Genomic DNA, 22,128 nt, shown 5'->3' with positions numbered 1-22,128 from the left:
AAATGAGCATTAGTCTAAATCTTGTTTTAGGGTTGATAAAAACGAGGACTAAAGAAAATAAATAACTTTCCAATATTTCCAATACTGTTATTGATCAAATGCGTACTTAGCCCCAAACCCTCTAAATTCTAATCCAGAACATTTTTTACTATGTCTTAACATCCCCTGTATGTTTTTCACATTCATCTGAAATCTGTATCCACACCCAAATGTTAGAATTCACCAATTTAAATGAGCTAAATCCACAGATGTCCTCTTAATAACCAATTCCAGAATGACTTTAGTTATTTTTCCCATTATCCTTTAGACATCCATCTCATCACTTACTTTTACTCTGAATTTTCAATAGTACATTATTCCAACTAGTTTATTAATGAATATTGGCACAGGGCAAGGCCTAACATAATATGATAAACTATTCATTCATTTAACCTAGTATTCCATTCTTTAATTATGTTATTTTGCCAATATTAAAACCAATTTATCAGGTTAAAGTTGACCTAAGTTTCATCCTCCGTTAGTCTTATAATAGGATATGCTAAAAGGAAGATTTTGCCTTTTAAACAAATTAAATAAAAATGAAAATTACTATATGATAATAGACAGTGGTTTTATATTACTACACAAACTGGATGGTGCTGCTGCTGCTGATGGTAGTGGTGGTGGTAGTAATATGTGTGTAGGGAAGATTGCTATAATACATAACACTTAATTATCTTCCAGGCCAAAATTATCTGAAAACATATATTATTATTCACAAAACTCAGTGGTGACATTTTTTAAAATATATCTGTATTTGTGCCCTAGTATGGTTTTTTCATAGGTCTCTGTATGTGTGTTTCATGTTAGAAAAATCAATTAGTTCAGGACTCCAAATGTTCCACAGGTAAGCAGTCACTAATGCCTATTTACAACAGCACTATTAAGCATACCTACATTCTATCCGGTGTCTCAGATTTTTCCACAGATAGTATTAGTTTAAGAGTATATTTCTATTGGATTTTAAATTTGTGAAAAATTTACATCACTAGAGCTAGCAATCTAATCTATCTAGAGAATAGAGAGTGATGATATGTTCTAAAATTAAATTCTTACAAGAAATAAGAGTCAGAGATAATATTTCCTCTTCTGGTTTGAAAATAAAAACCACCTGTATCTTACAGAATCACAGACCTCACTAAATGGCATTTTTTTCTGGGAATTTAAAAAAAATATTTCATGTGATTTTCAAGTTAGACTACAAAGAAACAGCTCAGAATGCAGTGACACCTAATGGCAAAGCTATCTTTATAGACTACAAATGTATTTTCTAATAAACATTATATTTGTAGTCAAATTAAATACTTTACTTGCCAATATGCTATTCTCTGAAATATCATGAAGATCTAATGGCAGTGCCAAATACTTCACTTTTTAATACTAAAGTAATATATGCAAGTGAAGGAAAAAAACAACTTTCTGGATTAAAAGTTCAGTTTTAAAATTACAATATCCCTTTGAGATAAGATTACAGTATAAATTTAGCCTTAGAGATTAGAATTAAATATAATACATCTTCCATTACTCCTAAAAACCTCAACTGGTTTCTACTGTTGGATAAGTTGAAAGTTAATTACTTTGATCTTTATTCATATTTGAACTAAAATTTATAGGAGATATTTATGTCAATTCACTTGGAATAGAAAGCAAAGGTCCTTAGTGTAATGGCTTATTAGTCATGTCATAGTTGATACTGTTGATTAATAACATTGTCTAATTTAATGTACATCTGAATTACACTTCAAATAACTGTATTATTAATACAGAAAAATGCAATAGTAAACTATATCCTTATTTTAAATTCAGAAACTACTTCTAAATAATTTCTAGAAATTTACACTGAATATTATCCATAAGTTAGGGAACAAACAATTACTATAAATAATAAAAGGATAACTTAAATCATTGAGATATCTTTAACAGCACAGGGTCCCTGATGACTCCTGAGGGCTATCATTAACCAATGTAAATCATGTAAAAAGTTAAAAAAGAAACAATTTCATAGAAGATACAGCACATCTTCTGGAAATGCTTTTACATTCTGTATTTGATAAAACAGTCCTCAGTTCATCAGTAATGAAAAGGAATGCTTTAAATCTACCGTCTATTATTGTTTATAATGTGATGACACATTTTATTCACCTACCAATTTTGTACTTTAATTTGAACCTTCTCATGATGAAAATATTCTGTGAATTGTCTTAGGCTTTTCAAACATGTCATAGTTGATGACTGTGATGTCAGAGGACAAAGTATCATTTGCTTATGAAAAAACATGAGTAAGTGCTTCATTTCTATTCCCTGTTGGTATAAGACATTTTACCGTGACTGATAACAACAAAAACATGCTAGTGATTTCTGCAATATATGGATAAGTACACTGTTTGAGTGTTCCCTTGTAGAGATAAATAACTGAGGATAACTCTTCAATCAGCTCTGTGGGCAAAGGAACCAGATAAAGAAATGAGCATACATTAAACTGTTAAAAACGTGAGATCCTCCATATTAGATATGAAGCAAAACACAAACTGTGCAGTTGACTGGAAATGCCACCTAATCCCTGCTTAATTAAAGCAGTGCTCTAAACTCCTGTTGTGTTGTGTTTAGGGAGTAAAAAGTGTGGGACGACTGATGTATGAAGAAAATAGCAGTCAGCGTGGCTAATCTCAAAGACTTTGGAGCTTTCTAGCTACATAAATCAGAGCGACTTTTGAATAGCCTCATAAAACACGGTATCATTGCCATTCCATTCACGACTTTTTGGTTCTTCCTACAGCATGCAGATCATTAGGAAACTTCTAAGCAATCAAGTAATGCGGGTCTGATGAAATTACTCAATCAATGCACAGGCTCAGAGTAGAAGCATACTTCAAAACTGCATAGTTTCTATACGTCAAAGACCTTTCTTTGAAGGGGGAGCAAAGGAGATCACAACTGAGGTGATTCATTTCTAAATACGGTGTGTGTATTGTGTGTGTATGTGTATTAAACAAGAATATATAATTATTAAATATCTTTAAAATATGATTTATCAGAAATTCAAAGTGATTACAGTATTAGTGCATTTTTGACTGAAATACATTTCCATTTCAATCATTAGTTTAACCATTGTATCTCATCACTGTAGTGAACTAATGCATTCAAAAAACATATTAGTTTAAAATATGTAATTGACTTTACTAAACTACCTGCATGAAATAAAAACAAAGACAAAGAAAAGGATGGAGAGAGTTTTCAAACATATAATTTGGTTCAATACCAAAAAGATTCACTATCTAAAGGACCTATTAGTGTCTTTTTATCTTTCCAACTCACCTGAACTACATATTACAGCTACTTTCTACTTGAACACATCACATGAGGCTGTGAAAACCTTTCATCTCTGTATATCTCCTTATATTTATAGAGCTGGAATACTCACTTTCCCTCCAGTTTCACCACTTTCATCCCTTTAGTCCTGAAATAATACATTTGCCTTAAGAATATTTCTCACATTAAATACTTGAATGAAGGTAATCACCTCCTAAAGATAATTAATTCTCTTTACCTATTCAACCAAGTAAGTAAACTGATCTAATGAATGTTAACTGGTACTTTAAAATTTTAACATGGCCATTCAGCTTTTAAGTTTTATTTTGGTTGGGATGGGGTTGGAAGCTAAAGGGGCTTTTAACCTCTGAAGTGCACTCAAATTAGACTTGGCCATTCTTTTTTTTTTTTTTTAATCTAGGATGTGACATTTTTTAGTATATTATAAAAGATATGAAGCTTTTAAAACAACCTTCAATTTGCTAGCTTCATGGCAATATTAATCTATAAAAGAAGCCAGTGCTCTTGTGTAATGTGCTAACTGCTTCGAAGAAACTATTTCTTTTAGTAGTATATACAGTTAATACATACAACCAGCTTTCTAAAGAAATCTGTAATTTGTATACAGTAACTTTATTTTTGTTCTGATTATAAATAAGTAAGCCATGTCACACTGACAGACAACAGAATGCAAAGGAAAAAATGTAACAGTTGTGTTCTATTTTGAAACAAATGCCCAGACAGCATTGCAAAATAGTATTCATCTGGTAGGGGACAGCAAGAGCTGTAGGTGTTTGCAAATAACGTATTTATCGTGCAGACCACAGAATAAGCAATAAAAGAAGCATTTATTCGCAAGCCTCCCTCCTGAGCGACGAGGAGGATAAGTCAGAAACCCCTAATCATAACGTGAATGTAAAAGGACGATAACATATTCGCATTTCCATTCCAGTCATTTACAACTGGAGATAAATGTACATCATTTCTTTAAGAGGACACTTTCTTTCTGAACTCTACCAGAACATTACTGAACCCCTCAATGAGACCATAATTTCTCCCTGAAAAGTTCTGAACCCACAGGCACTGTTAGCCCCCAGGCAAAACGTGATCTAGCAGTCAAGTTACCTAGTGCTTAATTTACTTAATGCATAAATGTAAGGTTTTCTGAATCCTGACCTCATTACCACTTACACACAAATATATCAGGTTCTATTGATATAAATGATAGAGAATGGCAGACATGTTTACAAAGACAGCCTCTGAGACCAAAGAGGGAGCCCCCTGGAGCTAAGGGGGCTGCTGTGGGCACCTACACTAGACAGAAGCCCCTCGCTTGGGTAGGCACAACCTCCACCTGAAGCAGGTTCCCCAGGAAAAGAGAGAGAGAGACAGAGAGAGAGAGAGAGAGAGAGAGAGAGAGAGAGAGAGAGTCTTGCGCGGGGGAGGAGCACGGGGATAGAAAGGGGAGATGCTGCGACCCATCTGTCGCCTCAATTTGCAGAACATCAAGCCGTGTCGACAGATAAAAGTCCTGTGCCCAGAAAAATTCCCCAAGAGGAGCCTCTCTTCAGCCCAGTAAATGAACCTCGCTGGCCGGCGGACGCCAATTTCCGAAAAGGAAATCGTCGCATTAACGCAGAAAAGGCTGCAAGAGCCGGTCTCCCTTCAGCTCTCACGGATTAGCAAGTGAGAAGAGTTGGAGCCTGAAGCCGCGAGCGCTGTGCATGATAATGACGCGCAGGCCCCCGCCCCCGCCCCCACCGCCCCCGCCGCGGCCAGTCCCGGCCCGTCTGGTTGCCAATAGGTGGGGCCAAGAGCATCTCCAAGCCGCTCGGCGTCCTTCCCGGAGTCAGGCCGCTCAAAGCCCGAGCCCCTTTGCTCTCGGCCCTGCACTGCAACTCAAGAGTTGTCGGCGAGGAGAGGCGAGGCAGGCGTCTGCGAGGCAGCCCGCGAGGACGGCTCGCGCGCATTTGCGCCCGCGTTTCCCAAGCGCCCAGGGGCGAGTCTCGCCGCGGCGCCAGGCCCGGGGAGCGCGTGCGAGGCCGCGAGGTGCGCGGCTCCCAGTCCTCGGCTACACCGCCGCCAGCCCCTTCCGCCACCGTCGCGGCGACTCTGCGCGAGTACTGCAAAGCCGAGAGGACAGGAAGAGAAGGAGGCTGGGGGCGCATCCAGCTCCCCGTCACCATCGCACGGCGCTGCGGCGAACGCAGCCCGCTCACGTTGCAAAACCACCTGTTCGATCGGAAGGGAGCTCTCCCCCACCCCCCGCCACCCCAGTTCTTTTAGCCTCACAGGTGACACCTCTTCAGTTCCCCCAAAGATACATGTATTTTTTCAAATGGAGCCAGTGTACATCCGGGAAAGAATATGGAAGGTAGAGTCGATTAAACTTCCTTTCCTTATGCACTTAGAATCCCCCCACACTCCCCGACATACACGCACGCTGAGGTAAATTCGAGACCCCCACGCATCCAGCCCACACTCCACGATTCACCGCGAAACAACAGCACAAGTCAAGGTTCGAGCTTCCACATCCTTCCAGAAAACTGCACGAGTGTGAGGGAAGGGTAGCGGGAAGGGGCAATGAACCGAAGCCACCGCCAACAAGCCACCGCCAGCAAGCCACACGGAGGGCGGAGAGGGGGAAGCAAAGGGAAAACATTTGCAAACCGAAACGGTAAAAGTACCCTCGGGCAGTAGCAGCCCCTTCTTACCGATGTGAATGATCGAATCCGCATTCGCCGAGTGCCAGGTTCGAGACCACCAGACGGACAAAACCAAGAGCAAGGGGAAAACTTCCATCTCCTCCTATGCTGATTCTGTTGTAGGATGAATTTTCTTTCAATATTAAAAAAAAAAAAAGTCCGAAGAGTTTGAGGTCACGGTAGTTTAACACAGCTTTTTCTTTTCTTTTTTTCCCCCAATTCCTATTACCAGAGCAAAGCTTTTAATCGTCTCTGAGGAAGGCAGAGCGAATAAAAGAAAGAGCCTAGGCTGAGGAAACCTCCTTCGCAAAGCCGTGTCACTTGGAGGGGAAATTTGGCATCGCCAGAGTTGTTTGCAGTTTGGCTTTTTAAAAAATGTATCCAGCCTCGCTGGTCTCGGGCAGGGGGAGAGGCTGGAGCTCAGGCCATCCCCATCGTTGCGCCGGGTCCACGGGTCTCCGGTCCCAGCTCTGCCGCAACTTCCAACAGACCACCCCCCTCACGCCGGATGTTCCCTCCCCCTCCCCCAACCGAAAAAGCCCCCCTCCCCCCCGCCCTAACGGCCCGCAGAGAATCACTTGTCTTCGCTGCCAAAATAAAATCTAAGTAGAAAGGAAAGATTAGGAGATTCCAAATGGAGCAGCCAGATTCCAGCAGGGAGAGGTAAAAAGCCGTCTCCAAGAGGGGTAGTAAAAGTGAACTTCAAGGTAATGCAGATAGTAATGCAGAGAAAATTCCCTTTCTGCGCGAGGCGGGAGCGGAGTTCGGCCAGGCGGGCCCGGGGAGCTGGTTCGCTCGGGCGCGGTGGCGGGGGAGTTGCGCCGGGCGCGAGCAGCGGGGCCGGCTGGCGAAGGGAAGCAGCCGCGGGCTGCAGGATGCTTTTGGAGCGGTTCGCCTGGCGGGATGCAGGAAGCGAGCAAGGAGCGAGCCTGGCAGCTTCAGCACTAGACCCACGTTGCCTAGAAATGGATCACCTAGGAGAATGAGCGAGCCCGCGAGAGAGCGGTGCTGTCAGGCGGAGAGAGGGGGAAACCAAGAGAGGAAGAGCTTCTCTCTAATAACCACCTCCTCCCCCTATCTGCAATACAAGGGAGAAACAAAATAGTGTTCTCATTTCCCTTGGAATCTTCAACCGGGACTGAGAAAAAGGCAGGACTCTAAGAGAAAAGACGTTGAAGCCTTTTTTTTTTTTTAACGAGATTAAGGCAACCTAAAAAAGCCACCCCACTTATTTAACCTTGCTATTGCTATCCTCCAACAGGTATTAGACTTTTTCTAGTCTTTGCCTGGAATTAGTCACATTGGTTAAAAACAAATTAGGGACACCTGGTCACCAAGGGAAACGAGACCTAGAAAGCTTTTAATGAGATTTCAATTATAAAGTTATAAAAAGGAGAGGGTGTTCTAATTACCTTTTATGCGGTGATATTTTTTTTTCTGTCTCCAGTGTATTTTTTAGGCAATCAGGATAAAGAAGATCTTGAAATAAAAAAATATAATAAGTAAAACAGAAATGCATGCTTCAGTGAAATATTTGATCAAAATATTACACTGAGTAGCTTGACTACAGACCTGTGTATATAAGGCAGAATGAGGAAGTTGGTTGGTCCCCCATGGAAAGAGCTGATTAAGTGCTGAATGACAGCCTCCCAGTAACAGAATGAAAGGATTTTCTGCAAGTATGCTCCTTAAAATAAAATCCTGATGATTGTGACTTCCTTTCTTCTAATGGCTAACTTACACCCAGTGTGGTCTCATTTCAGACTGGAGATTTGTTAACACAACCAAGTGACTAGTGGAGGCCAGGTATGAACGGTCCTAATATTATTTCAATTATAATTGGAATCCTTTCAGAATGTTGCTACTTGGCATGTATGGATGTCAAGCTCCTCAACCTTTCAGATTCCTCTGTTACCTCCAAATTTGGCAAATATCTTTTCTTCTTACACTCTCACTTGAGCCCTTCTCTCTAGTTGGGTGAATTAGACTATTATTTTTCCAAACATAATTGCATATCACTTCTGTGAAATGACTTCTTTCATTCATCCTGATCATTCTAGATAAGGTTGTGCTACCATATTTTACTTAGGTTAATTTTTTGGAAGGCATCTATTCATCCTCCCCACTCTCCTCTGCTACTTCAAGGCTTAATTCAAATCTTGTCTGTGAAATTTCATTCAGTACTTTCATATGGAATCATATGGAATAAATCCATCCTTCTTCTGTGTTCAAATAGCACATTCTGCCTTTGTATTAGAGTTATATAGGACTACTTCTAAATTAGATCATCGACGGATGCCTTGAGAGTGAAGACCATAACTTATTCACATTTTATTCACTGCATCATTTTACATGGAGCCCCTTGGTTGCCTTGAATTTCATGACTTCCTTCTGAATCTGGCATAAATCAATGCTTTCAAGAAGCCGTCACTGATTAATTCCTCTCAATTTTCATCATTCCTTTATTTTTTTCCCTTAGTATATGTTGACTTAACATTGGTTGTATTGATGCTGTTGTGGATATCATTTTACTTTTTAAAGGGTTCTGTTTCGATTTCATGGATCATATTTGGTTGTTATAGACGATGAAGTCTTTGAAAAAATGGATGTATCTCCCCATAGCTTGTTTCTATTATTCACAAGGGCATTTTAAAAACTGATGAATCACTATATGCTCAATCAAGAAAAAAATTGTGAAATAACCATTAACATGGAAAGAACACACTAATATCCCCAAATCAGAGAACTAGGAAGAACTTCAGAACATTAGCTGTCCAGTCCTGGCTTAATAAATATCATTGCTGGAGAGAGATAAATATAGACAATGCACACTATATTTCCTCTTGGAAATTTGTTCTAGTGTATTATGAACAAAACATTTTCATTATTTTAAAATCCTCCATTCAAATAATTTCTATACCCAATGTGTTCTAATTAATGGTTTTTGTATGGAATATGAATTTAAGCACATTTTTATTTTTTGTGTTAACTATATTTTCTATTTCAGAAAATTGCGTATTATGATATAATATTTAATTCACTTTTTAATGTGTAGGTTAGATGTTAAGTTCCAGAGGGAAAAATAGCAAGTTCACTGGCTATACTTTATATAGGCTTTTAATGAAGGCTCTGTTAATCTAATTAAGGCTACTTAGAGTTAATTCATACATTATCCTATAGAAATGGCTTGCTATACTAAAATTCAAAACTTTGTGACATTATAGCATATTTGGGGGGAAAAAACAGCTTTCATTCACTAAAATTTTATAGCCAGTGATTAATTTTTTTGAATAAGTAAACTATGATTTATTAATTTATTTTTTCTAAGTGAAGCCTATCAATTCATTCAGCCATTAGTTGTGATGTGAATATCAATAATTTGAAGAAATGGTAGATAATCTTAATAGCTGTAAGATGCAAAGTAGAATTTTTTTAATGGAAAGATTTTGGGAATAATATTCAAAGACTGGAGTTACTTTGTTTTAGTATAATTATCTATAAATTTATAAGACAGCATATTTCAAAATTAGGAGAAAAGTTAGCTTAAAAAGAGTATCAGAGGAAAATGGAATATAATGCATTTTGATCATTTTTTCTAATTTGCTATAATTCTATCATCAGTATTATAAATACAGTTAGGTACACAAATGATTCTAAGTATATTACAACTTTAACATGAATATGGAAGGAAAACTATAAGAGGGAGATAACTGACAACCTATATGCAGGCAATAACAAATAATAACGGTAGAATCATAATTGAGAAGTGTAAAAGGAATTTTTGTTTTGTTTCAAAGGCTGAAAATATATCTTGTATACTCAGTAGATCAGAGAAGTTCAGAACTCAATGTGAATTTATGGCCTTTTTTATTTAATGCCAGGTTTTCTAGAAAAGAATGGGAAATTAGGCCTCAGAAGTTGTACTGGTAATTGATGAAATATTTGAACTTAGAAAACACATTTTTTGACTTCTAAATGTGCTTCAAGAAAGTCATTATATCACATATTCCTATACAACTTACTCACATTGGGTATACTATGTCTTTTTTTTTTTTTTTTCCAGGTTAACCTTGCACTGACTCACCACTTTCTATTCTGCCGAACTGTTTTACCTCCGATGGCCCTAGTACAAATCTTATCCTTGAGAATGCGTAATATCCCTTTCCTTCCTTCTTTTCTTCCTTCTTTCCTTCCTTCCCTTCACTTTAAGCTCTAAATCTCTTCCTTCCTCCCTTTGGAAGTTTTTCGTAAATCTGTAAGGCTGCCCTGTCAGGACAATGTCATATTTTCTCCTAACTCAATGAGATATAAATTCCAACCAAATTCTGCAAATAGATTGATTGATAATTTTTTAATGTGAACACTTCACCAAACTCATCTACTACTAAAGTTAATTCAGGTCAAAACTTTGAATTTCAAAGTTTTTCCATTGTTCTTATATTAGCCATGATATTGAACTTTTAGTAGCAAGAATTCAATTGTATATATCAGTGGACCTCTTTTAGTTTAGACCTCTTATCTCCTCTGCCTGTATATTGATGTGGAATTTAAGTGGGATAGCAATATTAAACATCAAACAATTGGTGGATGGAAGTCAAATGATGACTTGCAATGCAACAGGGGCACTTTGTTGAGGTTGGCCCCCTCACTACATTATATCTTGTCCCCACAAGATGGCAGCCATGCTTGATGTAGATTTAGTCGGCTTACTTTTTGAAATGTCTCCATTCATTACTTACTATATTTAGTACTATTAATTACTGTATTTAAGTAAATTTTATATTTTAAGTGATTTTTTTTAGGTAACTCAATTTTCTAAAGTGTTGTTTCTTCTAAAGCTTTCACATAGGAATAAGTATTATCATGCTCTTATAATATCTGCTTTATTCACATCTTTGATTTTATTAGTTACTGAGGAGTTAATTACCAATAGAACAATCTTTAATAATATGTCACTTAATCCTATGTTAAGTGATAATTAGAACACTGTGATGTATTATTATGTCATTCAAATTTTTGGTGTAAATATTAAAATTTCAAAAATGAGGCTAATTCAGCAATTTCCTTTTACTAAAGAAAAAATATTTTATATATCTTGAGTTAAGGAATTTCACTTGGCCATGGGATGTAGAAATTGTCTATCAATTATATGGTTGATCTTTCTGGTGTGGCATATCATTTGAAGCAAAAATCTAACAAATGAATCAAAAACAAAAAGAAATGCATAATGTCAACTCTAATAAATATCAATTATTATTTGACCCTTAAAAATCAGATTTTATTATCTTCCCATGATTAACCATTTTAATTCTGAAAATAACTGTTTCTGTTGAAACATATTTCTCCAGGCACAGAAGTATCTCTGGCACAATGTGTGTTTGTTCAATGTGCTGCAGTTTAAAATATATTGTATTTTACAGCAGTTATCAGGGTCAAAAATTTAAATAAAGAAACAAAAGCTTGGTCAATATTCAGTCATTTATACACGCACATATTGGCTTTAGAGGAGTTTTCAAAGTAGTGATAAAAATCTGTAAACATTTAATTTTGCTTTTTGGTGCATAGAGTACATAATCAGTATAGATTCACAATAAAATCCTTATTCCTTGTTGGTCCTGCTAATTGGTGGTGAATCTAAATATTTAATTCTGAATGAATGAATCTACTAATAAGTGAATGAAAGGATTAAATGAATATTTGAAAATATTGTGGAATTTAACTCATGCAACAGAAAGCAAGAACATCTTGACTCCTTGCAAAGTAAACAGATTACAGAGGTATCAAAGTGGTCTATTCACAAGAGTATTTCACCTATTTATCAGTCCTTTGTTTACAGTATGGAAAGAGGTTATCTGTTTGTGTGGAAAAGAGGGAAGGTGTTTTGAAAGGGTTCTTTGGAAGATGATGATGAAAAATTATCTCAGCAACAGAAGCCCAAATATTAATCTCTGCTCAAATTTAACTTGACTTATTTGCAGTATATTTTATATGACTAAAGAAAATTCAGGGGTATAAAACTAAATTTTATATTAGATATGATAGAATTTATCTAAAGTTTGCTAATATAAAATTAGTCATGTTGTCAACACTTGGTTTCATACCTTTTTTACACTGCTGCTTTAAAACATTTTAAAATTTCTTGTAAAGATAGAGTTAAACCATAAAGAATTAAACACAACAGCAAAATTGTGAAAATGAAACAATATTAACATTTTTAATGCATATGCAGTTAGAAATATCTGATCCAGTATTTCCTACATTGTGCTGTATGGAATACTTTGTTCTCGAAAAAAAAAAGTGGGGGGAGATTTAGTGGCCACTTAAGATTGCAAAACGATAAATAGATTTTTCTTCGTAGAGATCTATAGTGCACGTTATATTAAAAACATGGAGAGGTTTCTAGGTAACAAATTATTAACCTGTATTTAACCCAGACTATTTCAGACTTACGTAACTGTCAATTCTCCTTTTTATGCACAGAATGAACATTCTTTGCTATACTGCTGCAATCCATTTCCTATTTTCCAAATATAAATATTTTTGTTTTCTTTTTTCCTCCTCTGTATGTGGATGGTTATATTAGCCAGATTGCAGATTGGTAGGCTGGTATATCATATCTGAGGAGAGATTCTGTTTTGTGCTGTACCAGGAATTTCGTCTGTCTATTTTGAACTTATATGATGAAGGAAAATATATCACTCAACAATAAACATGCTTTCTTTTAACAATGTTTTATAGATTTCCATTTCTGCTTAGGATATACAAAGCCAAAGAAGAGCACTGCTCTGATCCTAACGATAAGAAAGTATTGAATGATCTATGAAAATATAATTTTCCTTGAACCCATCATAGAGCAGTGGTGAGACAACAAAGTATACTAAGTTCCAAAGAGTGGAAAGCACCTCTAACGTGAGACAGGACACAAAACTGCTTCACTTTGGCAGAGCACAGAGGAAAAATTTGAGCAGCAGTTAATAAGAAATCAGCAAATTTTAAAATAAATTCCTAAAGGGTGAATTTGTGGTAGCATAAAAATTTTGAATAAGAGCATCAGACACGAGGGAGGTTGGCACTCATTCATTAGCTCTTTTCTATGGATATACGGAGAGGCTCATGGGAGAGAATGAGAGCAGGACAAGACACCAGAAATACCCCATAACTGCTACACACATATTTTGAGGAACAACTTCAAAATATGGCCCTCTTCCGTGGGGTCTTCTCACTAGGAAGAAAAATGCTTTGAGCTGCTGAGGGACAGCAAACTGTCTTGCAACCAGGGACCAGGCAAAGATCCAATGTTTGTGTATAAGCAAAACTCATCAGCTTCTGTGGAAGGGTTAGTAAGCTCTGCTTTCTGACATTCGAAACCAAGAAAAGATCACTGGTTCTGGGAGAGTGAGAGAATCAAAATTTTCTGCCACTGGGGGATAGACAACAAAACCTTTTTGAGTCATAATCTTGTGCCTTTATAAAGCAGAGATGTGTTATTGCTAGGAGCAAGGAGGAGCAAAATCCTCTCTCTTGTTTAAGAACCTCCACGGATGCAAGTCTGAATACTTCAATCATTGAGATTAGCAAAACAAGAATAATACCAACGCCCCCTTCCTGACCCTCAAGGACACAGATGTTGTCTACAATTGAGCTTTCACCAGAAGAACGAAAAACTCACTCCCTGCCCCCACCATGAGCCTAGCACTGAGGAACAAGCAATAGAAGACCATCACTGGTAGAGAAAAAAAATGTGAAGAGAGAACCACTATTTGGCACAGTCATACAATAGATTCTGAAAGCTGAAGATGAAGCAGAAAAACTGAAAAAACCCTATAGCATCAAGAGACTCACCCTAAGTACATGGTTCAGGCAGCCCACCACTGAAGGAACTTGAAGGAACTTGTTAACACTATCAACAATAAAACCCAAACTCAATTGAATCATTTACCACCATTGTAACAGAAGAAGAGTAGTATTCATTTCCAGCTATAAATACTCTTAATCTCAGGCTCTGGTGTTCTTCAATTGACAATGTTCAATATTCATTCTAAAATTATATGACAAATAAAATAGTAAGAAAAAAGGCTATTTTTCAGAGATAAAGCAATCAACGGAAGCAGATTGAGATATTACCAAGATGTTGGAACTATCAGTCAGAGCCTTTATAGTAGCTACCCTTTAATATATTAAAGGATATAGTGGTAAAGGCAAAGGTAAAGAACATACATGAAACATGAGAAATTTCAAAAGAAAGATGGAAACTATTAAAAAAAAGTCAAATAAAATCCACTCACCCTTCCAAAACATGTTATCAAAGATAAAAAATTACTATGATGCTTTTGACACATCTGAGGAAGAAATTTGTAAACTTAAAAATAGGTAAATATAAATTATCCAAAATAATATATAAAAAGAAAAATGAATTAAAAAAGCAGATCAGACCATGTTGGAGCTTCAGGACACTATCAAATGGTCTAATGTGTGTGCTTTGATCTATAGAGGAAAATAAAAAGAAAGGAGAAGAAGAAATACTAGAAAAGATTATGACAGATTTCCAAATATAATGAAGTACGATAAACCAAAGATCGAAGAATCTCAGAGAATTCCAAGCAAGATATTAAAGAAGTAAAAACACAAACACATCAGAGTTAAACTGCAAAAACAGAAAAGTAAAGAGTCAATCTTGAAAGCAACCAGGAAAAAAAAAAAAAAGGAAAACATTGCATACTGAGGGACAGAGATAAGAATTACAGCGTACTTCCCATAAAAACTATGCAAGCCAGAAGGCAATGGAGTGACATCTGTAAAGTACTGAAAGAAAATGAATTCATAAGTTAGAACACTAAACCCAGCAAAAATATCTTTCAGAAATGAAGATAAAATAAAGACTTTTCAGACAAACAAAGCTAATAATTTCAAGACCTCCATTACAATAACTTTTAGAAATCATAAGAACAAAGATGATACAGATAGAAATTGGGATTTATAGAAAGAAAAAGAACCAGAGTAGTAAAATAGAGATGAAATGTAAAAGATACATTCTTTTCCCTCCTGTAATTCCTTATAAGACAATTTACTTTTTAAAGTAAAAATAACTGCAAGGTGTTATGAGATTTATAACCAATGTGGATGCAAATTGTATAAAATAGCACAAAAGGTAGGAAGAAGAAAATTAAATTATAGTGTGCAATATTTTTTCAAGATATGTTGTGATAAGTTAAATCTCATATTGTAAAATAAAAAGCAATCAATAAAGCAATTTTAAAATAGCCACAGCTACTAAGCCAGAAATGGAGATAATGAATAACTTACAGGTAAATGATAAAATAGAGCAGTTGAAATTGTCAAAATGGATTGAAAAATCAAAACTTAACTCTATGCTTTTTATAAGAAACCCACTTTCAATATATCACTACAGATAAAAGGATTAAAATAAAAGGATTTAAAAGGCTATGTCCTGGAAACATTAATAAAAAGAAATCTGAAGTGATTATATTAATAGCAGAAAATGTAGACTTCAGAATAAGAAGTATAAATCAGTCATAAATAACATTACATGATAATAAGTATTGAGTCTTTGAGAAGACACAGCAAACTCAAATGTGTATGAATCTGACACAACAGTACTTCAAAATACATTAAGTATTAATAAAACAAAAGCACAGAAATCCACAATTTTAGTTGTAGAAATCAGCACAGCCCGTCCATAATCAATAGAAGCAGTAGACAGAAATCAGTGATATAGAACATCACTATCAACCAATTAACTTAACTGGCATTTATATAATATTCCACTCAATAACTGCAAAATATACATTCTTTTCAGGTGCCCAGGGAAGATATACTAAGATAGAACATTTTTCTGGGCCATAAAGGAAACTTCAATGTATTTAAAAGTATTAAAATCATGCAAATTATGTTACAAATCAATGAAGAATGACATTTGGAAAATGAAATATATTTGGAAATTAAACAAAATATTTCTCAACAACCCACAAATCAAAAAGGAATACACAGATAATTTTAAAAATATTTGAATTGAATAAAAGTGAAGACACAAAATATCAAAATTTGTGGGAAGAAGAAGTAAGGGAATAATAAATACCATGAAAAAAATCAATAAAAAACAGGAAAAAATAAAAGAGAAAACCAATGAAACTAAAAGCTGATTATTTGAAGAAGATTAAAAAAAAATGATAGTCATCTAGCCATGCTGATAAAGAAGAAAATATAAATGTTTCATTACAAATTTTAAAAATCTAAGAGGGGAACTATTAAAATCCAATAAGCATTTAAAAGAAAACAGAGGGAATATTATCTTTTAAACCTTATATCAATAAATTTTATTTGAAAATACAAGCAATGAACAAATTTCTTAAGAGAAACAAACTCCCAAAGCTCATTCAAGAATTAGGTAACGTGCATAGCTCATATCTGTTACAGAAGTTAAATTCATAATCCAACTTTCTCACAAAGAAAACTCCCAGGAGCAGATGATGAATTGTACCAAAGATTTAGGAAATAAGGTGAACTCTTCACAAGGACACAGAATAGTAAAGAACATTTACCCATTCATTTTATGAGGTCAGCATTACCCCAATATCCAAACAAGCAAAAACAATACAAGGAAGAAAAGAACTACAGATCAATATCCCCTATGAAAGTACACACAAAAATATTTACCAAAATAGTAGCAAAGCAAACCCAAGAATATACACAAAAAGATTATTCATCATAACCAAGTAGAGTTTATCCAAAGAATGTGAAGTGGTTCATCAGTCAATATCAACCAATGAAATGCATCATATCGGTAGACAAAAAAAAGATATCACATGATAATAGCATTATATATTATAATTTGAAATAAATCAACATCCACTTTTTAAGAAAAACTTTAACCAAGCATGAATAGAGTAGACCTTCTTCACCCTTATCAAAGTCATCTGTGAAAAATCCTACATCTAACATCACACTTAGTGGTTAAAGACTTAATGCTTTCCCTCAAACATTGCAAAGGCGCAAGCATATCTACTCTTCTCATTTATACTCAACAGTGTTTTAGAGGACTTAAATTGTGCAATAAGGCAAGAAAAAATACATATTGGTTGCAAAGGAAGATATAAAACTTATTTATTCATGGAAAACATGATTATCCCTGTACAAAACCACCAAACATCTACAAAATGGCTATTAAAGCTATCAGTAAGGATGTAGGATATAAAGTCAATATACAAAAATTGATTGTAATTTTATAAAACAGCAATTTCAGAATCAAATATATAATTTACAACAACATTAAAAACATGAATTATGTATAAATCTAACAAAATATGTGCAAGACTTTTACTATGAAAAGTACAAAACTTTGATGACAGAAATTAAAGATGATGCAAATATATAGCAATATATATATTGTGTTTATGGATCAAAGAATTCAGTATTCTTAAGATCTCAGTTCATTCCAAGTTGATTTATAAAATACTGTTATTCCAAACAATAGTAAAGCTGATACTAAAGTTTATGCAAGAAACAAAACAACAACAGAAAACTTTGGAAAACAAGAATAAGTTTGAAAACGCTCACTTGGCAAAATTACAAGACTTTCTATGAAGCTGCAGTCACAAGGATGATGTGTTACTGAAATAAGTATAGATACAGAAGTCAATGAAACATATTAGAATCTAGGATTGAACCTATGCATAAATTTTCAATTGATTTGAAAAGGTACTAAGATAACTCATTGGAGAAAATATAATTTTTCAATAAATAATGCTGGAAAATTTGGATATCCATATTCAAAAAAATGAACTCAACTTTTATCTTGCATCATGTAAAAATATTTTTTGCAAAAGAGTTTATGCAACTAAATATAAATCTAAATATACAAAATTTCTAGAAGAAATCTTTGGGGAAAATATTTGTGAGCTTGGGTTAAGCAAAGATTTCTTTGGACACAAAGTGCACAAACTTTGAAACAAACAAACAAAAATACTGCAGTAAAATTAAAATTTGTACTCCTTTAAAGATGCTGTTAATATTAAAAGAAAAATTAAAAGACAAATCACGTCTGGGAGAAAGTATTTACCAAAACAATGTGATTAAAAAAAATAAAAACCTTGTGTCCTGAATATACAAATATCTCTTCTAATTAAAGACTAATAATTCAATTTTTAAATGTACAAAATATGATGAAATCTAATCCTATTAATGATAAGAACTCTTAGCAAATTAGGTATAATGGGGAATTTCCTCAACTTTATAGAGAATATCTATAAAAACCCTAGAGTTGACATCCTGCTTAATGGTCAGAAACTAAAAGCTGCTAAGATAAGGAACAAAACAAGGATATCCCCTCTTACCACTCCTTTTTGAAATCATACTGGAAGTTCTAGCTAATTCAATAATACAAGAAAAGGAAATAAAAATATAGATTGGGAAGAAATAAATAAAACTTTGTTTTCAGGTAACATGATTGTCTATGTAGGAAACCCAAAGGAATCATGAGAAAACAACCTGGAATTAATAAGCAATTTTACAGCAAGTTTGCAAGTTAAAGGTTAATATACAAAAGTCAATCACTTTCTTATACTAGCAATAAACAAGTAGAATTTGAAAATCAAACACAATAACATTTATATCAGAACTTCAAAAAATGATGCATTAGTTATAAATTTTTAAAAATGTACAAGATCTTTATGAAGACAACTACAAAACTCGGAAGAGATCAAAGAGAACTAATATGGAGAGAAATCCACATTCATGGATAGGAAGACTCAATACCATCAAGATGTCAGTTCTTCTCAACTTGATCTACAGATTCAATGCAATCCCAATCAAAACCCCAGTAAGTTATTTTGAAAATATTGACAAAGTAATTCTAAATTTTATATGGAAACTAAATATACCAGAATGGCCAAAATAACATTGAAAGAGAAGAACAAATGTGGAGTACTGAAATTACTCAACTGTAATACTTAAGTTTACAATAAATCAAAACCATGTGGTATTGGTGAAAGAATAGACAAATCTAATAATGTAATGGAATAAAGAGCCCAGAAATAGACCTCCATAAGTATAGCCAATTAGTTTTTGACAAAGGAGCAAAGGCAATAAAATGGAGCAAAGACAGTCTCTTCAATAAACATTTCTGAAACAACTGGATGTCTGCATGCAAAAAAAATTAAATCAACATGGTTCATGGACCTAAATATAAAACGTGAAACTATAAAACTCTTCGAAGATAACATTGGAGAAAAGTCTAGATGACCTTCTTTATGGTGATGCCTTTTTAGATGCAGGACCTAAGGCAAGGTCCATAGAAGAAATCACAGATGAGTTAGACTTTATTAAAATTAAAGGCTTATGCTCTATGAAACAAAACTTCAAGATATTATAAGATAAGTTACAGAGTAGGAGAAACTATTTGCAAAAGTTACATTTTATAATGGATTTTTATCTAAAAACAATATACACTTACAACCCAATAATAAAAAGCAAACCACACAATTTAAAAAATGGACCAAAGACCTTAACAGACACCTCAACAAAGACAACACACAGTTGGCAAATAAGCATGTGAAAAGATGTCCCTCATCGTATGTCATCAGGGAAATGAAATTAAAACAATAAGATACCACAACACACCTATTAGAATGGTAAAAATCTGAGACATTGACAATGCCAAATGCTGGTGATTATGTTGGAGCAAGAAGAAGACTCATTCATTGTTGGTGGGAATGCAAAATAGCACAGCCACTTTGGAAGACAGTTTGGTGGTTTCTTAAAAAAAAAAGCTAAACACATTGTTACCAAAGGCTCCAGCAATCTCATTCCTTGCATGAGTTGTAACTTTTGTCTACACAGAAACCTGCACATAGACATTTAAAGAAGATTTACTCATAAGTGTCAAAACTTAGAAGCAACCAAGGTGTCCTTCAGTAGGTGACAAATAAATAAACTGTGGTGCATACAGACATTGGAATGTTATTCAGTGCTAAAAATAAATGAAATATCAAGCCATGAAAGACATAAAGGAGACTTAAATGAATATTACTAACTGAAACAAGCCAATCTGAAAAGACTACATACTGTATGATCCCAACTATATGGCATTCTGAAAGGGGGAAAATTATGGAGGCAGTAAAAATAATAGTGATTGCCAGCGGGTAGGTGGGATGGAGGGATGAATAGGAGCACCCAGATGATTTCTAGGGCAGTGAATCTACTCTGTAGGATACTACAGTGGATAACACAGGTCATTATATATTGTAAATCCCATAAAACGTACAACACTAAGAGTGAACCCTCATGTAAGCTATGTACTTTGGATGATAATGATATGCAGTTTCATGTATTGTAACAAATACATCATTGTGGTATCAATGTTGATAGTAGGGGAGGCTGTGCATGTGTGGTTAGGGAGTATACAGGAATTGCTATGATCCTAAAAGTGCTCTAAAAATAAAGTCTATTAATAAAACAATTGACAAAATATTTAGAGAATCTTTATAAGAAAGATGAATGGCAAATAATTGTGGAAATATGTTCAATGTCATTATTCATTAGGGCAATGCAAGTTAAAACAACAATTAACTATTTCTACAAACCTGTCAGAAAGGCTCAAATTTTAAAAAACAGGGGCCATAGAAAATGCTAGTGAGGATGTGGTGCAGATAGAAATTCCATATATTGGTGGTAGAAAGGCAGAGTGATGCAGCTAATTTGCAAGCAGTTTAGCAGTTTCTTATAAAGTTAAACATACAATTTCCATTAGACATAGCAATCTCATTATGTAAGTTACCTAAGAGAAATAAAAGCACACGTCCAAGATTAGACTTGGATATGAATATTTAAAGCTAATTTATATGTAATTGATCAAAACTAGAAACAAGCCAAATATCAGAATAATAGTGGATAGCTAAACAAACTGTTGTACATTCATACAATATAATGCTATTCATCAGTAAAAAGAAACAAACTCCTAGAACATGCAACAGTATAAAAAAAATCTCAAAAGCATATGCAAAGGGAAAGAAGCTAGAGACAGAAGGCTATATACTGAGTGATCTATTGACATTTGGGAAAAGATAAAACTATCTACAAAGGAGTATACAGGATCTTTTGAGGATGTTAGAAATATTCTTTCTCAATGAGGTTTAAGTATTCTGGCACAAATTCCAGTGTGGGAGAGGGGTTCCCCACACCAACTAGCAATTCTCGGGACTCCAGCTGTGTGTCCTGCAATTCAATTCAATTCTGACACTATCTATCTGGAGAAAACATCAGATTCCACAGGTTAAGGGTTCAGTCCTCAAGACTGCCTCCCCAACATACACACACACTCTTTAGATACCAGTTGCAAGCCCAGGTTGTTACCTGTACTTCTGATCAACTGGTAATAAAACAGAGGTTCCCAAGATGCCCTTCTTGGGTTTGAATAATTTGCTAGAGCAGCTCACAGAACTCAGAGGAACCGTTTACTTTTTAGCTCACCAGTTTACTGTAAAAAGATGTAACTCAGGAAAAGCCAGATGGAAAAGATGCACAGGGCAAGATACAGGGAAAGAATGTGGAGCTTTCATGCCCTCTCCCCAAATCTCCATGAGTTCATCAACCTGGATGCTCTTCGCTGTGTCCTTTGGATTTTTATGGAGGCTTCTGAACTGAGTCATAATAGATTAAATAATTGACCTTAAGCCACTAATTCAACCCCGAGTCCCTCTCCCCTCCCTGGAGGCTGATGGGATGATTGCTGAAAGTTCCAACCCTCTAATCACCTGGTTGGTTCCCCTGGCAACCAGCCCTCTTAAGTAACTGAAGGGCTTTCCAAAAATCAACCATTAACATAATAAAAGACAACTTTATTGCTCTTAACTCAGGAAATTCCAGAGATTTTAGGAGCTCTGTGCTAGAATGGCTCAGTAACACAAAAGACCAAATATATATGTTTTTTATTATAAATCACAATATCACAGGGGGTGATCATAGGGTATTTGTAAAAACTCATCAAACAGGACAGCTAGAAAAGTTGGCTTATTTACATATAAATTATGCCTTAAGAAACCTGACTTTAAAAATAATGTTT

At 35.0% G+C, this 22,128-nt stretch overlaps 1 protein-coding gene across 3 annotated transcripts in view; it reads right to left on the bottom strand.

The window, feature by feature from the left end:
• The window catches only part of GRID2 (glutamate ionotropic receptor delta type subunit 2), a 1,267,610-nt gene extending 1,261,060 nt beyond the window's left edge, over nt 1-6,550 (bottom strand). For 2 of the 3 annotated variants that reach the window (XM_032459811.1, XM_032459829.1), the window contains exon 1: nt 6,063-6,549. In XM_032459811.1, coding sequence (XP_032315702.1) covers nt 6,063-6,150 — 88 coding nt within the window. In that variant the 5' untranslated portion in view covers nt 6,151-6,549. Of the gene's footprint in view, nt 1-6,062 lie in introns of all 3 variants that reach the window. The other variant, XM_032459821.1, reaches the window with a different exon arrangement.
• Between the last annotated feature and the right edge of the window lie 15,578 nt (nt 6,551-22,128).

The sequence above is a fragment of the Camelus ferus genome, chromosome 2 (genome assembly GCF_009834535.1).
Source record: "Camelus ferus isolate YT-003-E chromosome 2, BCGSAC_Cfer_1.0, whole genome shotgun sequence".
NCBI classification, from domain to species: Eukaryota; Metazoa; Chordata; class Mammalia; order Artiodactyla; family Camelidae; genus Camelus; species Camelus ferus.
Note: the sequence above shows the minus strand (reverse complement) of the source record. Positions and strands in the feature narration are given on the sequence as shown.